We start from the raw sequence: 15,865 nt of genomic DNA, 5'->3' as shown, positions 1-15,865 counted from the left end.
CAATTTAAGTGCCATGTGTTCATTGTCCAAGTTACGTTTGTTTTGCTTTTTATTTCTCTCACAATCTTATTCCAGCTGTTCACGTCGGCGGTATCTTAAGAGGCAGGAAAATTTCTACGTCGTTTGCTCGCAGCCAGCAATGCATCAAGTTGAGTCAAAGAATGGCCCAAGAATAAAAGGTGAAAGTTCGACTGTACCACTGAAGCTTTTGCAATACACCTCCTCATACAAACACGGGGCACACCTTTTATATGCCCTGTGAAGAATTTCTGTGGCGTGTCAAACGCAGCGTTGTAATTTCCAAGCGTGAATATGCAAATAAAGTGACGGAATAAATGTTGTGGGTTTACTCTCCAAGAAACCGGTGTGCTGACGAATTGGCACGTTTTGTTTCCAAGACAAACCTTACCAATTGGCTCTGTCGGGTGGTGGCGGGTTTAACGGCACATTTATATTTACGTGATCTAACCCATAAAAAAAACCTTTATTGTGACATCAAGTTTCATTCAAAAAGTTCCATCACGATTCATCATCGTCTGTCGAGCCGATATTAAACAGTTTGTAATATATTCGTATGAGTAAACCAGTGTGCCAGTGCTCAGCTGAAATCCACAACTGACATTACCTGCAACTGAATATGGAGAAAACATTCCAGTGTGTCGCTATAGTAAGGCAAGTCTCTTTTAACATATTCTTAGGTTTTTTCGGTAAAGTCACGTAGTTAAAACATTAAAATTAATAAAAGTAAATTGTCTAATGCAGCTGAATGGGATGTCTCCTGCATAATTATGAAAACGTGTTTGTTATTTTCTGCTGCATTTATTCTGATGCACAACACATTTATCCAGACAGCCTATATAACGCTTTTTATGCACGGTGGTCACCCATTTCAGCAATATCCAGGCTCATTCTGTGCTTAGCTCTGTGCTCCGGAGGGATCGAGCGTATTCTCGGTGATTTTGGCAAAGGCCGGCGGCCACGCAAGTAAAACCCAACATTGGCAAGGACGACAAAACACTGACTCAACACCGCCAGGTTCGCATTACAACTCACTTTGTTTCCAAATAAAAAATGTTATGCAGTCGACACATTGTTAGTTAATTGATATAAGCCAAACATGAGGACATATTCCATACAATTGCAGTTATAATCAGAGTTTTACCATAAAAACAATGCGTTAATCAAAGCACTCGATGTCAAACAAAGGAGAGAAAAAAAATCTGTTTTTCAGAGCCGGTACAATTTTCAACCCATTCAAATAATAAGTATAACCCGTAAAAACAAAGTTTTTCACTATAAATCCTATATATGCGTGGCAGCGAACTTAATATAAAGGATTTAAAATATATATTCGCCTGTGGAGGACGCGGGGATCGATCCCGCGACCTTTGGCATGGGAAGCGAGGGCGCTACCAACTGCGCTACTCCGCCACGGCCTGTGGAGGGGTTACGCTCTGGGCTCTTACACTCTGACGTTCAGCCAAAGCCATGAATGAGTTCTATTTGAATATATGTAAAATACATTTTTTTTGCCTAAAAAGTGTAAAATTTTGGGAATTTTTTTTCACGAACATTAATTGTCTCGCACAACGAGTCTGTGTGGAAAATGTCAGCTCGATTGGATCACGGGAAGTGGGTTAAAAAACGACCGAAAGATTTGCACGGTCGTAGGCAAGCAAGCAAGCACGCAAGCAAGCAAGCAAGCACGCGAACTTAATATAAAGGATTTAAAAAGAGGGCAATTTCAATTCAATACGGGAAGTTATTTCTCCTTCTTCTTAACAGAAACACAGTGAATAATGGCTAAGTATCCACCTTATTTACTGCCCCGTTCAAACGCAGTGTCAAATGTTTATACTGGTATAAGCGGAGTGAAATTTAGACTTTCCTGTTCTGGTAAAGAATGAAATGACAGAGTGTAAACAATACAAGCAACCACTGACCCTTATTGACCCTGGCCTAATCTTCCATGCTGGCTAGTCATCTCGGAAGAGATGAGAGCACCCACACTTTACCCCACCACACGGGATCTGCAGACCATCGATTAACTGTGGTGTACCCATTTATACTGCTGGATGGAGACCAGGGAGTTAATACAATACAAAAAATGTCCATTGTTTTACTGCTTAGTTTCAAGTTTAAACTGATTTACCAAGATGGGGGATATCGAACCAATGACCTCTGTATTGCAAGTCCAGTGTGCTAACCATGACATCACGGCACCATTCCCTATCTTAACCAAGAACACAAAATGTAATAGGCTTCGCCAAACAACCCAGGGCAGCATCTTCGGACTCACCGTAGCTTTTATGGGTAATTAAGGAATTATTATAATCACTTTTAGAGAACCCTTTGCTCTACAACAGAAATAAGAGCTCGGTGTCTTTAACATGCGCTGCTCACAATCCTGTACTCAAGGAGCTCTACAATTAATCTGCCTTTTTAAGTAATACAATGCTAAAATAACACATACTGAGGTGTTTTTGTTATATTCCCCGGGATTTAAAGAAAATGTTGGCAAAAGTATTTAATCAATAATAAGATCATAAACTGAAAAGTTAGAATAATTTTAAATTCACCTAGTCAGCCTTCTGTATTCGTGACTCCCACCCACAGTGTCGCTATTATGTCTTCCGTACTTCTTCCGCCAATTAAATTCAACGTGTATTTTTAGATATATAAGTTAGATACATAGGAGTATGATATATGTTTACAATATTGTGAGAGTTTACTTTGTTTTCACGTTTAAATTAGCCAAAAAACATCTTAAAATGTAAAAAGTGGATTTGAACCTGGCCCCCCATAACTCAGTCACCGGTGGTGACGTCACAGGGCTTCACGTGGTAGTGGAGCCCCGGGAAGGAGAGGAGCCCAGCCAGTAGCCAGCCAAGATACTCGAGGCATACATCATTTTTAATAGTAGCATGATTATTGAAGGCAAAGTGAATATTGATCCCCACTCTTTGGTTCTTTCGGTAAAGTCACGTAGGTAAAAAAAATAACAGTCACGAAAGCTTGAAATCAAGAATATTGATCCCGTTTCGCGACCAATATCAACTATAATACAGGTTTTTTGGGTTAGATCGCATGATGGATGATATTGATCCCACACAGAGGAGACTGCAGTCCACAGCACCACGAGCACGCACCTTCATGACCTCCACCTGCAGGTCCTCGTGCAGCGCCGGCGTGCTGTGCACCGTCTCCAGCACCTGGCTGAGCAGACGGTGCTCCTCCTTCTCCTCGGGTAGCCTCGACACAAAACGCTCCTCGGCCAGCAGCCTCTGCGCACCAGCAGAAAGGAAGGCAGCTGCGTCCACCGGTGTGTGTCTGGGTCACTCCGCGTGAAAGCAACACAACTGGACGCACAGGGAACGGAATGGTGGCGTAGTGGTAACACCCGTGCCACGCGGCCAAAAGGGCACAAGTTCGATTCCAAACTTGGACGCTTTTTTTTCTGCGTGGGGTTCGTATTTCTTTCCCCCTGTTCTGCATTGGTTTCTTCTAGGTTCCATAGTTTCTTCCCAAAGCTAAAAAAAACATACCATGCAACTGGCACTGGCCAAACTTTCCCATGCTGCATTCATACCTGCAAATTACTCAGTTGGAATCACACACAGTGGTAACATCGCCCCTGACCACGAAACCATGGCAGGACCCTCCTAAAAAAGATTCTTGAGACTCAGTGAGGCTTTCCTGGGTCAACTAAACTCTATTGTTTTACCACATAAGACCCACTATATAGCTCTTTTTCAGAAGAGACCTGGCCACAAATGATACCTCAATGAAGTGGCTTATCAAGTGGAAATTTTGTGCAGTCAAGTACTGTACTCTAAACGCATGTCTCTAAATGTGGAGGGAAAAACTGGAAGACTCGGAGAAAAATCCACGCGACCACGGGGAGAACATACAAACTCCAAATATACAGGCGTCAGGGTCGAGATCGAACCCACGACCTCCTGAATACCAGGTGAGGTAGTTAACATCTCACCACCGCGTCATCATTATCAAAGGTAATTAAACAAGCGTGACAATAATAAAACTCACACAATGCTTCAGACAGCCTGTAAGGTGGCCTACAGTTATTAAAGCCTAGGTGGGGTCTTCCGGCTCGGGCCATGTGTTGAGCTTTTCTTCTTTCAGGCTTTTGCCACGCATTACTGCGGGAATCTTCAGAAGTTGAAGTTCTTGACCCAGCAGTATGCAGTGAGAGATAAAATGCTCAACATGCGACCTAACATGGAACACGTTACTTTGCTTACGGGCTTGGTGCAGAAACTTACAAACTAAAGCTCGACAGCTGCTGACTAAATCACGCGGAATGCACCTGATCTTGTCAGATCTCGTAACCTAAGCAGGGTTGAGCCTGGTTAGTGGTTGAATGGGCCACCACCACACACAGACGGTTGTTGGAGGAGGTGGCTGGGGGGCTATGTGGTGAGCAGCAACATAAATACGGCAAATGGCATTGCTGTGCTATACTATGCGTCTGCAACTATGCTTCCCACCTTCACCAACCAGCACTGAGCAGTGTGGTGAAGTATAGTAAAATAACCGCATGGCTAAGATAGGGTGAAGAGGACTTCATACAGTACTGGCTTGACAAAGCACTGAATATGCTTACGAATACCCACACGAAATTAGCCAAAAACACCCCGGAGTCTATACTCAACGAGGCCTTTCTCGGTAAACGAATGCATCCTGTTATGGTTGTTGTCATTGGTACCTGCACTCCGGCCAAGGCATACTGCGAGAGCTTCGTGTTCTTGGATTCTAGCGCCAGTCTGAACGGAGTGAGGCATTTCTCCCTGCAAGACAGCCAGACACAGTGGAAAAATGCATTACACAGCACAAAACATCATTGAGAGTGGAAACACATTCAGTTTACAAGGGGCGCTCTGTGGGTCTGTAGTGAAGCTGGTTCTCGAGAAGATGCTCTTGAAGTGCAGTCCACCTGGTCCATCATATCTGCCTCTGGGCATTAATCCCCTCCATTCCCTCACTTACATCACACCTACAACATCAGCTAGTTGCTCTTAAACTAGTCCTGAATACCTCCAAAACCAAGGTGCTATGCTTCTCACCAGGACTAAAGCAGGAAGTTATTTTTCCCCAATTACATTCCTTAAATAATTATCAAATAGAGCAAGTCAAGATCTATAAGTATCTTGGGGTCATTCTTGATTCAAAATTGAAATTTGAAGATCACATTGATTATATTGGTAAAAAGACAAAAATAAAAATAGTTTTTCTGTATCGACACAAGCACTGCTTCCCCCCTATGTTCCGTTTGGAATTGATAAAAGCTACCATACTGCCTCTACTTGATTACTGTGACATCGTGTATAAATCAGCCCCAAGTACTGTACTGAAGAAGCTTGACTCAATGTATCACTCGGCCTAAAGACTTGCATTGAACTGCCCATATAGGACTCACCACTGTGATCTCTACATTGGGTCAAACTTAACATCTCTCAATGTTCGACGGCTTGTGCATCAGATCTTATTTATTCATGATGTACTTACAAAAAAATCTGCAGATTACCTGCTGGATCTCCTCTCCGTTTCAAAGAACATATTTGACCTAAGGTCTTCGCTCATTTACCAGCTTCACATTCCCTATTGCCGTACAAATACTGGAAGGGCCTTTGCTATTGATGCCCCCAGGGTCTGGAATGCTATTGCCAATAAACTGCAACTTGAATCACTACCTATGAGATTTTCACTCAAAACTGCTCTAGAGGAGTTGTACACCCCTAGCTGCCACTGCCATTTAGTGGCCTAAAATACAATGTTTCGCTCCGGATGATAGCTGCAAAGTATGATCTGTGTTTTGATTTAGTGTGCTGATCTTAAAGGTGCATTGAAAAGTGTTGATACTCTGACTGATGCTCCTACTGTTGTGGAGTGACTCATGCAGCCAGCTATGGCTGCAGAGTTTGGTAGTACATGTTGTTAACATCGTTTATTGTCAAAATTCGGTCACAGTTCCTATGACCACTGTTTCATTGCTTTTATGGCTTTATTTTGGTGATTTTCGAAGTTTTTTGGTTTGGCCATGTTTGTTTGTTGTAGTACAGAGTTAGACTGGTGGCCTTAATCTAAGTTGTCTTGTGGTTATTGTTGTTTGACTTGCATCTCACTGGGATTTTTGCACAGTGTTGGTGTACGGTGCTTTTTCTGCAATATTTTGCTGTCTTTTTTTGGATTTTCTGTTTGCACTCAGTCACATATTCACTTTAAGATGTTTTTTGTTCGTTGCGGTTGCACCCGATTCAAGAGCCGAATGGCTCACAGGGCTATACCTAATAATTGAACTTGAACTATATAAGAAGGGTGCCACAATGGTGAGATGTTAACTCCCTCGCCTGACATGAATGAGGTCATAGGTTTGATCCCAACCCTAACGCCTATATTTTTGAAGTTTGCATGTTCTCCCCGTGGTCACATAGACTTTTCTCCGGATCCTCCGGTTTTTTCCTCCATATTTAGAATCACAAGTATTTGGCTGCTGTAAATTTCCACATGCCAGGCCACTTCGTTGAGCTATCATTTGTAGCCAGGTCGCTTCTGAAAAGTAGCTTAGTGGGCCTTACCTGGTAATATAAAAAAACATAATGCTCTATGTCATCATAGAATATAACAATGCTTCCTCTGTAAGTAGTTATTTAACGGTGAAGACACGTGGGAGGTGAACAATGTATTCTGAGTATTGTATGTACTATGTATATGCAAATTCTTTCGCACCGTACGTGGCCAACTGTACTAATCGGAGGTGCTGGGAGAAGGGCAACAAACTAAACACACACAAGATAATGGCGGCGGGGTCGGTAGCGGTAAGGGAGACATGGGCGAAGGGGTTAGAAAGCAACAATGGAACGCAGCAAGCGTGGTCCAGCACCAATCAGAACAATAAGCCACAATTACTGTGAGAAGGCAATATAGAAAAGTGGATTGAATCCATCCATACAAAGCTCCGTGTGGTCATCTCGTATGTGTGGTGGGCTTTCTCCGGGGTACTCTGGTTTCCTCCCAGATGGCAAATTCTTATTAATGGAATTGGCCAAACATTCTAATTGCAGGACCCTCCAGAAAAAAAGTCTTCGTGAGGCTTTGCTTGGAAAATAAAGGATAATTATGTTTCATTGTTAATAATATTATTGCCACTGCATGGGAAATGAATGGTGGTTGTTCTATAATAATGACAAGTACATGGCACGGGAAAATGAGTACCGCCCCGAAACTAGTTTGATCGGGGAAACACTTTGACTTTGACTCCACTGACTGTGATAATTATGAAAAAGTTATTTTCGTGGTGAATTGAATGACATTAAAGATAAATAAGACCGGCTCCAAAGGAGAAATTAAGTATGGACTGAGATGAAAGTGCTTGTAACACAATTTGTACGGCATCTCAAGATTCATGTATGTGTAGATGCTTGATATAACCAATTTGCATTGCGCTGTCGTACAATCCTGAGTTCCTTTGCAGAAACAAACTAATGTGGCTACCATATGTACTGATCGAGAGACGACTATATTTGATTAACTACAATAATTGATCTTGTGTACAAGGAAAACTCATTATTCGTCTATGATGTGTCTGTTATGTACATTAATTGTATTCCTCTGTGTTGAAGCCTGCAGAGTTACATCATCTCTAACGGGAGACACGGAGAATTACCGCTGTGCCAGTCAGAAATCTGTTGAGGTACAACTGTAATAAATTACTTGCAGAGAGATTATGCACATCGCAGTGCTGTTATGAATTAAAAGTCACGACTATTGTTAGAATTACAGAAGAATATACAAGTACTGTGTTAAACTTCGTTAATTCTCCACAGAATTTGTTGGGGCGCCTGAATCAGGCATAAAACCGTCAATCCATGCACGCTGGCTCAGTGGCCGAACGCTTTGACCGCTAGGCTAAAGCAGATGCCAATGCGCGTCGATACAACTGCACTTCCCCGAGCCCAGAGCCACACGACGTGCATGCGTCTCATTGCCAACACATTTGGATAATCTTTAGACAATGGCATCAGTGACGACAAAGCGGTTACCCTGGTGCCTGGGTACCAGCTCTCAAACAGTCCGCTGGCTCGCTGAGTTCAATGGTATCCTGCGCTCTCGCGGTGGACTTTAGTAAGCTGCGCATCGGCATAAAATTAATCGGTAGTGAACCAAACGCATTGGTATTGTAACATCGAGCTACCAGAGCAGAATTGTATCATTTGTGACACTGGATTTGGGACTGTGGTTAAAGGAGTGATGCTCTACAGCTAATCGTTGTGAAAAAAGCAACTGTTACTTTAATTCACAGCGAAACTGTAGTCCTTCACATTTTTGTCATCTTATTCCCACCAATCATGGACATAATAAGTGTGAAACCAACATTTTAAAATTGGTGTTTAACAAGATGAACACTGTTTCTAGGGTATGCCAGCCCTTGTTCAATGAAACAATATAAATATAAACATAACTGAAAGCAACATTATTACACAAATGTGTCTTTTTCATCTCATGAAAGGAAACAACAATAAAAAAACTAATTCAACTCTAATATCTTTAAATGGTATCACAATATGCATGTATGTGATTCAATGCTAACATCTGTAGGTGGTGCTGAGTCCATGATTGGAATTCAACATTATTATGGCAGGGTCCAAGTTCCCTAAAAACAAATGACAGGGTATTGAACTTGTAAAACCTTCCAGTTGTGAGATAAACGCTTTGCCACATCACACAGCCTAATAAATTAACTGGCGATTAATTAAACCAGTTTCTGTGAGAACAAAAATTATATTCTACATCTCCAATCACACAGTTCACTGCTTGAACACTCAGATGTTGCCAACCTCCAACACTGGCTTCACCATTACTGTGGATCATCAGTGTGGTAGAGCTTGCCACTGTGTAAGCGTGTTCTAGAACTAAGATTGCCACCTTGATCAGGCTGCTGTAGATACATGTGCTCTGCTAAGACTTGAAAGGCACGGTAAGACATTTCGCTGGTAATTACATCCAGCATCATTGGGCGATTCGCCAGAATAGTGAAACAATTCACCAGCTTCCGGTCTTAAACAGAGCAAGGTGACGTCATCACTGTGAACCCATAAGGTGCAGAGATCAGAGGGGGAGGAGGGGGGGTTATTGTAATTAGATAATAGATTATAACATGAGTTGCACAAGCTATTTCCAGCTCTCGTGTATATGCTGAAGGTGTGTTCCCAATGTTTTTATTCATCCGGAATATCTGAAAATGAGGTCTTGAAATTTGAGATCCGAAATATTTTTGGATTGATGTGACATTATGATAATTAAACTATTAACATATAAACATGTTTGAATTTAAGAGATGTTTTACGAATTGAACCTCATGTTACAAACTGTATTTGAATGATTACAATACAATAAAAGTTAACAAAATGGAATACATTCACATACAATACTAAATAAAATACAAAATTAGACCTAAAAACACAAAAATACAGATTCATTACATGCGTGTTGATGACATTGGCTCATATAAATCACTAGGGCAAACAAATCATCAGTTTGGGAATCAAATTTTGACCCCTAATAGTGACAATTCATCGACCTGTGCACGTGGTGACTCATGCCATGCTCCATTTTTTCACCTTCGTGTGTGTTGCAGACATCTATAATGGCCCTATCAGAAGCAAAACAACTCTGCAGGGTATGTCTAGCCTTCGTGCCAAGAAAAATGCATCTGTCACAAGAGATGGGCTGAGGCAGCCTCGGCTCAAGTGCCCCACGCGACCCAGCTGCAGGCAGAAGTGGCGTCGCGACAAGGGGCTGTTAATGCAAACAGCTCGATTAATGCAGAGTATACCTCGGAGCTTGCAAACAAAACACTGGAGGCGTGTCTGCTGGTAGCACTTCATGCAATTTTTTTATTGCTACATTAATCAAGCTCGCAATTTACCCGGTTAGCTTGCGCATCAATGTATACAAAAACACTAACATGGAATTGGCCAAGCGTTCAATGCGGGGCCTTCCTTAATACGCATTTCCTCGATATATTAATGCATTATTAGAAGAATTTGATTAAATAGAAACAATATGGACTGATTTCAACGTCACTATGCCTCAGCACGAGTCTTTAAAAGCTGCCACAGTCATGTGATAACTGTACTGGAAGTCATCATAACGGAACCGGTAGAAAAACTAAAATAACTTTATTAGTACCGAGGCTCCCACAAGCCCATGCAGGAGGGCGTGTGGCACAGTTTGGCGGTCGTGTCGCTACGGTTCTCTGCGGTGAGTACAATGTCTTTAAAAGCAACGGCGGTATGCCTCTCTGTAAATAAAATTAACGCTAACCGTTCGCGTGTTCCGAGATTCAGCGGTGAACGGGACCCCCCCTGCAACTTCCAGATGTCTCGGAACGGGAAAGGGTTCAATTGATCTCTCACTGAACACTAGATGCTGCTCCTTCATGCTGTATACTAAATGCCACACAGTGAGTGTGGTGTGCTGAGTGGGTGTGTGAGATGGGCAGCTGGTTTACCTGAGCTGATGTGGGGGGATATCAGTTCCGTTTGTGTGGGAATCCAAGGTGTCTGCACACAAGGGCAAAGGGACAGCCACTCATAAGCATGTGCACGCACACCCACCGTGGTCCAATTAAATATGCAGGCCCATGCCCCTTACAGACGATGCTATTTTAATAACGCATTGCCAAGGCAACTTGAGCTAAAATCTCAGGGACTGTGATGGTGTCAAAGGACAGGCTGAGAATGCACTGCCACCGACAACATGAACAGATTGCCTTACATCTTTGTTATAGCATTACGAGTAACTGGTGGGCAACATTTTCCCAGGTGTACATTTTGTAAAATCAATACACACGTTAATCACATGCACATACAGTACAAAGATCTCTTGTATGGCCTTAAACAGACTGTTGGGGCAGGTGCAATTATAGAGAGCACCTATGAAGATCGACACGGCACACGAGGCGGTGGTCTGGCACCACAGACAGCCACCTTTGTCTCCCCAGTGTTGATGTTCACGCACTGCACAAGGTACTCATTTAAGGCCAAGTCGACCTAAGAGACGTCCGGGACCAGTTATAATACGAGTGATATAACTTGCTACAAATGTTAACCATGGCTGGGAACCTAACCCAGATCACCCAATCACTTTTGCAAATGAGACTATCCTGGTCTCTTGAGTTCTCACCCGATTAAACAAAAATAAAGCCAAGTGGCCAGATTTTTAGTACAGTGTGCTCACTGCTGCGCACCACTTCCTACTTTTTGTTCATTCACATAGTTCATACAAAGACAAAGCCTGAACAGACTTTTGGGGGAATTGCTATTAGCGAGCGCCTATGAAAGTATGCAAGGCACACGAGGGAGTGGGTGGCTAGCAACCACACCTGGTCGCATTTGTCTCTCTAGTCACGATGTTTACACACCGCACTAGGAATTGGACTTGGTTGAGGCCGAGTCGACCTAGGGGAGAACCAGGACCGGTGTTTGCCGTGAGTGGGAATCGAACTCGGGTAGCCGGGTTCGTCGCACAGTGTGCTAACAGCTACGCCACCGCTCCCCACAAAAATACATACCCACAAGAACCGCCATTCGCCACAAACTGATGTCACCACGACGCCTGTGCCAGGCCAGGTGCCATGGGATGACTGACTGATATGACTGTCAGATGCACCAGCTGTGCCCCCTACCGTACCAACTTGCTGCATTGTATCTGCCCAGAGCTCCGCTCGTTGAGCATCGCTCCTCTGCCCTCCGTTTTTCTTGGAGGGCGACTGCCTCCAACTGCCCAGTAGCGTCCTTCACGAGTCTTATCCATGGAGGCCAATCTTGACACCGCTAGTAGTAGTCTTTAGCAAGTCCACTCAGCTCCATATTTTCCTGTACCGCATCACTTCTCTTTTCCAGCCCATGTAGTGCCCGTTTAGCCCCCACACACACATACTTTCACGTACATAACTGGGCCAAGCCTTTGTAAAGCTCAGACTATCCCGGTCAAACCAGAATGTTTGTAAACTTTACAGTGGCCTACTGGCCTGTATAGAGAAATCCATGCAGCCAGGACTGCTCTTCTTCTCTGTAAAAAGCCACGTGGCTCTTGGAGTTAACGCCTGCCCCAGGGCTTGACAGTCTGATCACACTAATGCGCTCCAACCACACACACACACTCTCTCGTTATACACAGGTACAATGGTGAGCGGTGGCGCAGTAGATAGCACACTGAGTTGTAAACCCTGCCTAGCCACAGTTCGATTCCTGGCGAGTGATATCTGAACCGGTCCCGAGTCTGTCCGTCTCTTCACTTGACCGACCCGCAATGACCAGGGTGGTGAAGTCTGGTCAATCAAGCTGATGACCGACACGGGGTGGGGAGGCCTTCATCCAGCAGTGGATTGACAAAGTCCTGAAAACGTATATGTTATATACCTATACTGTAGATACAAAGACAAATAGCTCACTATAGCCTTAACAGACTATTGGGGCAAGTGCTGTTAGCGAGTACCTATTAAGGCCAGCAAGGTACACGAGGGGGTCGGTGGCCAGCACCACGCCCGGCCGCCTTTGTCTCCCCAGTGCTGTTTACACAATCGCACCGGGTACTAATTTAAGGCTGAGTCCATTCACACGTGAATACGCATACAGTACAGACCCATACATCGTGCATACACTGTACATACAGATGCACCTCCGATGAGCACGGTTGGCTACGTAGGGTGCGAAAGAAGTTCAGCATACATACTGCACATGGTACAGCACTGACACGCATATATTGGTCACGAACTTGCGGTGACGTTACCACTGCGCTTGTGCCAGGCTAGGTGCACTCCCGAGGCCACAATAAGTGGCACGGGACAGACCCAGATGGTGCCACGGGTTGGCTGAGACGATTGGCAGATGCACCAGCTGTGCCTCCCCCCCCCCCCCCCCCACTGTGCTAACTCGCTACACTTTATCCGCCCGGCGCTCCGGTCGTTGTTGTGAGCGTCGCTCCTCCGCTGTTGTCGGAGGGCGACTGCCTCCACCTGCCCAGTAGCAGCAGCAGCGTCCTTCACGAGTCTCCTCATCTATACACACTAACACACTCGCATACTCTACGCACAGAAGACTCATCATACATTCTGTAGACTATAACGCACAGAGTATTGGACATACACAAGCACACACTCACACAGAAAGACAAATATATCCCATGTAGCCTTATCGACTGCTGATGCAAGTGCTAATACACAGACAGACGCTTACAACAAAATCCCCCCATATAGCCTGGCCGACACGGCACACGAGGTGGTGGGTGTACAGCACCACGCCCGGCCGCCTTTGTCTCCCCGGTGACGATGTTATACACACAGCACGCTAGGTACTCATTTGAGGCCGAGTCAACCTAGGGGGAGGCCCAGGACCGGTTCAGACAATCGTCACCGGTATTGGTGGCCGCTCACAACTCACATGCAACTACTGTACGCACATTCATACATGACACACGGAACAGAAACCAAACATTCCCATCGTGACCTCCACATCCCCATGATAACTCCCTCTCTGTAACAACACTGAAGTCACTCCAGTGATGGTGATCATGGTGGTGATGTGGGGAGCGGTGGTGCAGCGGTTAGCGCTACGCTGCGCTACGAACCCGGAACACCCGCGTTCAACACCAAGTGACGATTATCTGCACCGGCCCAGGGCCTCTCCCCTAGGTAGACTCAGCCTCAAATGTGTACCTGGTGCGGTGTGTAAACATCGCCCCTGGAGAGACAAAGGCGGCCGGGCGTGATGCTCACCACCCAGCACCCTTCGTGTGCCGTGCCGGCCTTAATATGAGCTCGCTAACAGCACTTGCCCCAACAGTCTGTTATGTCTATGCGGGGGATCTTTGTCTTTTTGATGTCGGTGATTATGGCGGTGATGAGGATGATTATGGTAGTGTGATGATCGTGACGATGATCATGGTGGTGATGAGGATTGTGATCATAGCGATGGTGGTGTGGCTGGCCTCACCGCAAGCCAGGCAGCACGCCTCCCTCACAGCCCTGTGCTTGTTCCCGCTAGCCTCCTTGGCCAGGCTCTTCAGGGCCTCCTCCATCGCCTATTGATCTTCGCTCTGCTCAAATATCTTCTCCTCCTCCTCCACCACCACCTACTACTCCTCGTCCTCCTCCAGCGAGCAGCAAGAAGACCATGGGGTCACAGGACCCAGGCGGTGACCGTGGCTCTACAATGTCGAGAAGCAGCAGCAGCAGTGAACAGCGACTGTCGTAGAGGATGCTGATGAATGATGTTTATCAATCTACGACGACAGTGATTAATCTACGATTATGAGGAATCTATGCTGAAAATAGTGGGTGGTGATGCTGTACCTGCGATGATCTTCGGTGATGAATCAATGAAGATGGGCGATTATTAATAAACGCCAACGATTATATTGGCGATGATGACGTTTTCTTTAAGATGATGATTATGCGAAAATAATTATGGCAATGTTGAATTACGGCACACATACGTTGACGATGATGAATCTGTGTGGACGACGTTGAACCGATGCAATTGATGACGGTGTATGATGGAGTCTATGATGACGAGTCGATGATGACACTGATGAAGCCTTGATGTTAATGATGGTGATGATGCTGATGGTGATGCTGTACTGTATATACAATCACACAGCTGGCAGATGGCGCAGACGCGGCAATGGGAGCCGTGGCAGGACCGGGCCGCGTCTGACCAATGGGGAGGGGGGACAGGGGGCGTGAGCTGGGATCAGCTGTGCCGGGCTGGCACCACCCACAAAACACGACTCAACACAGACAAAGATCCCCCGTGTAGCCTTTCACAGACTGTTGGGGCAAGTGCTGTTAGCGAGCACCTATGAAGGCCGGTACCGGCACGCCGGGGGGGGGGGGGGGTGGCCAGCACCACGCCCGGCCGCCTTTGTCTCCCCAGTGACGATGTTTACTACACACTGCACTAGATATCCATTTGAGGCTGAGTCGACCTCGGGGAGGCCCAGGACCGGTTCATATATTTGCTCCACCAGCATCACCAACAGCGCAGGAGCACATCAGCATATGATCCAATCAGCTGGGAACCTAAGCGGGATTTGATCCTGGATAGTTTCCATAATGCATTAAACAGGTGAAAGTATTCTGTGTGGGCAGTAGAGAGCACTACTTTTGTATGGCCGATGTACATGGTGATCAATTAATTGACCCCTAGCATGTTTGTTCCTTTGCATATTCATTTCTATTTTAAATAAACCTTTTAAAATATATAGAGGATTGCATGGGGATCACAATACATCTGGACCACCCAGTAGATACAGAGCAACATCTACAATGTCACATTCGGGTGGTCAAGCGAGATAACCGCGGTGGTGTCTTCTTCATATTTGTGAATCGGGCATTGAATCGTGAAATGTTGTATGGCCTGTTCTGGATGACCACAGTCGCACACTGGAAAGTTTTTTTTTTACTTTCAAGTATACGCATCTGCCATGGTTTGTCCACTGAGATCACTGGATGAATTGCACCTTATAAATGTGTATAATTATAAAAAATCAATCGCTGTTCTATATTTCCCCCCCATGTGTTCTGGTCCATGTTCCAGCACGGTGAAGTATGGCTAATTTTCCATCACTGCCTGCTCAGCGTCGGGAGATCACATGTATATGTATGTTTAACTTCTGTTTCACTGTACGTAGCCGACTATGCTAATCGGAGGTGTATGATGCGCGTCAAAAGATATATGTTTTTACGTTTCAGTGCTCGAATAGGTGAAATAAAGTGGCAAAATTAAACGTGGTGTTTTATTGTTGTTAGTCACTTGGCTGAGACCATTATTAGATTGGATAT

The 15,865-nt window shown here is 44.9% G+C and overlaps 1 protein-coding gene across 1 annotated transcript in view; it reads right to left on the bottom strand.

Moving 5' to 3' along the window:
- The window catches only part of ARFGEF3 (ARFGEF family member 3), a 104,931-nt gene extending 90,174 nt beyond the window's left edge, over positions 1-14,757 (bottom strand). Inside the window, 4 exon segments of the mRNA XM_078615416.1 lie at positions 3,150-3,284; positions 4,727-4,808; positions 10,532-10,583; positions 14,016-14,757. Coding sequence (XP_078471542.1) covers positions 3,150-3,284; positions 4,727-4,808; positions 10,532-10,583; positions 14,016-14,100 — 354 coding nt within the window. The 5' untranslated portion in view covers positions 14,101-14,757.
- Between the last annotated feature and the right edge of the window lie 1,108 nt (positions 14,758-15,865).

This window comes from Lampetra planeri, chromosome 47, assembly GCF_965212315.1.
Source record: "Lampetra planeri chromosome 47, kcLamPlan1.2.h2, whole genome shotgun sequence".
Taxonomy (NCBI): Eukaryota; Metazoa; Chordata; class Hyperoartia; order Petromyzontiformes; family Petromyzontidae; genus Lampetra; species Lampetra planeri.
The sequence above is the reverse complement of the archived record's forward strand: the minus strand, read 5'-3'. Positions and strand labels throughout refer to the sequence as shown.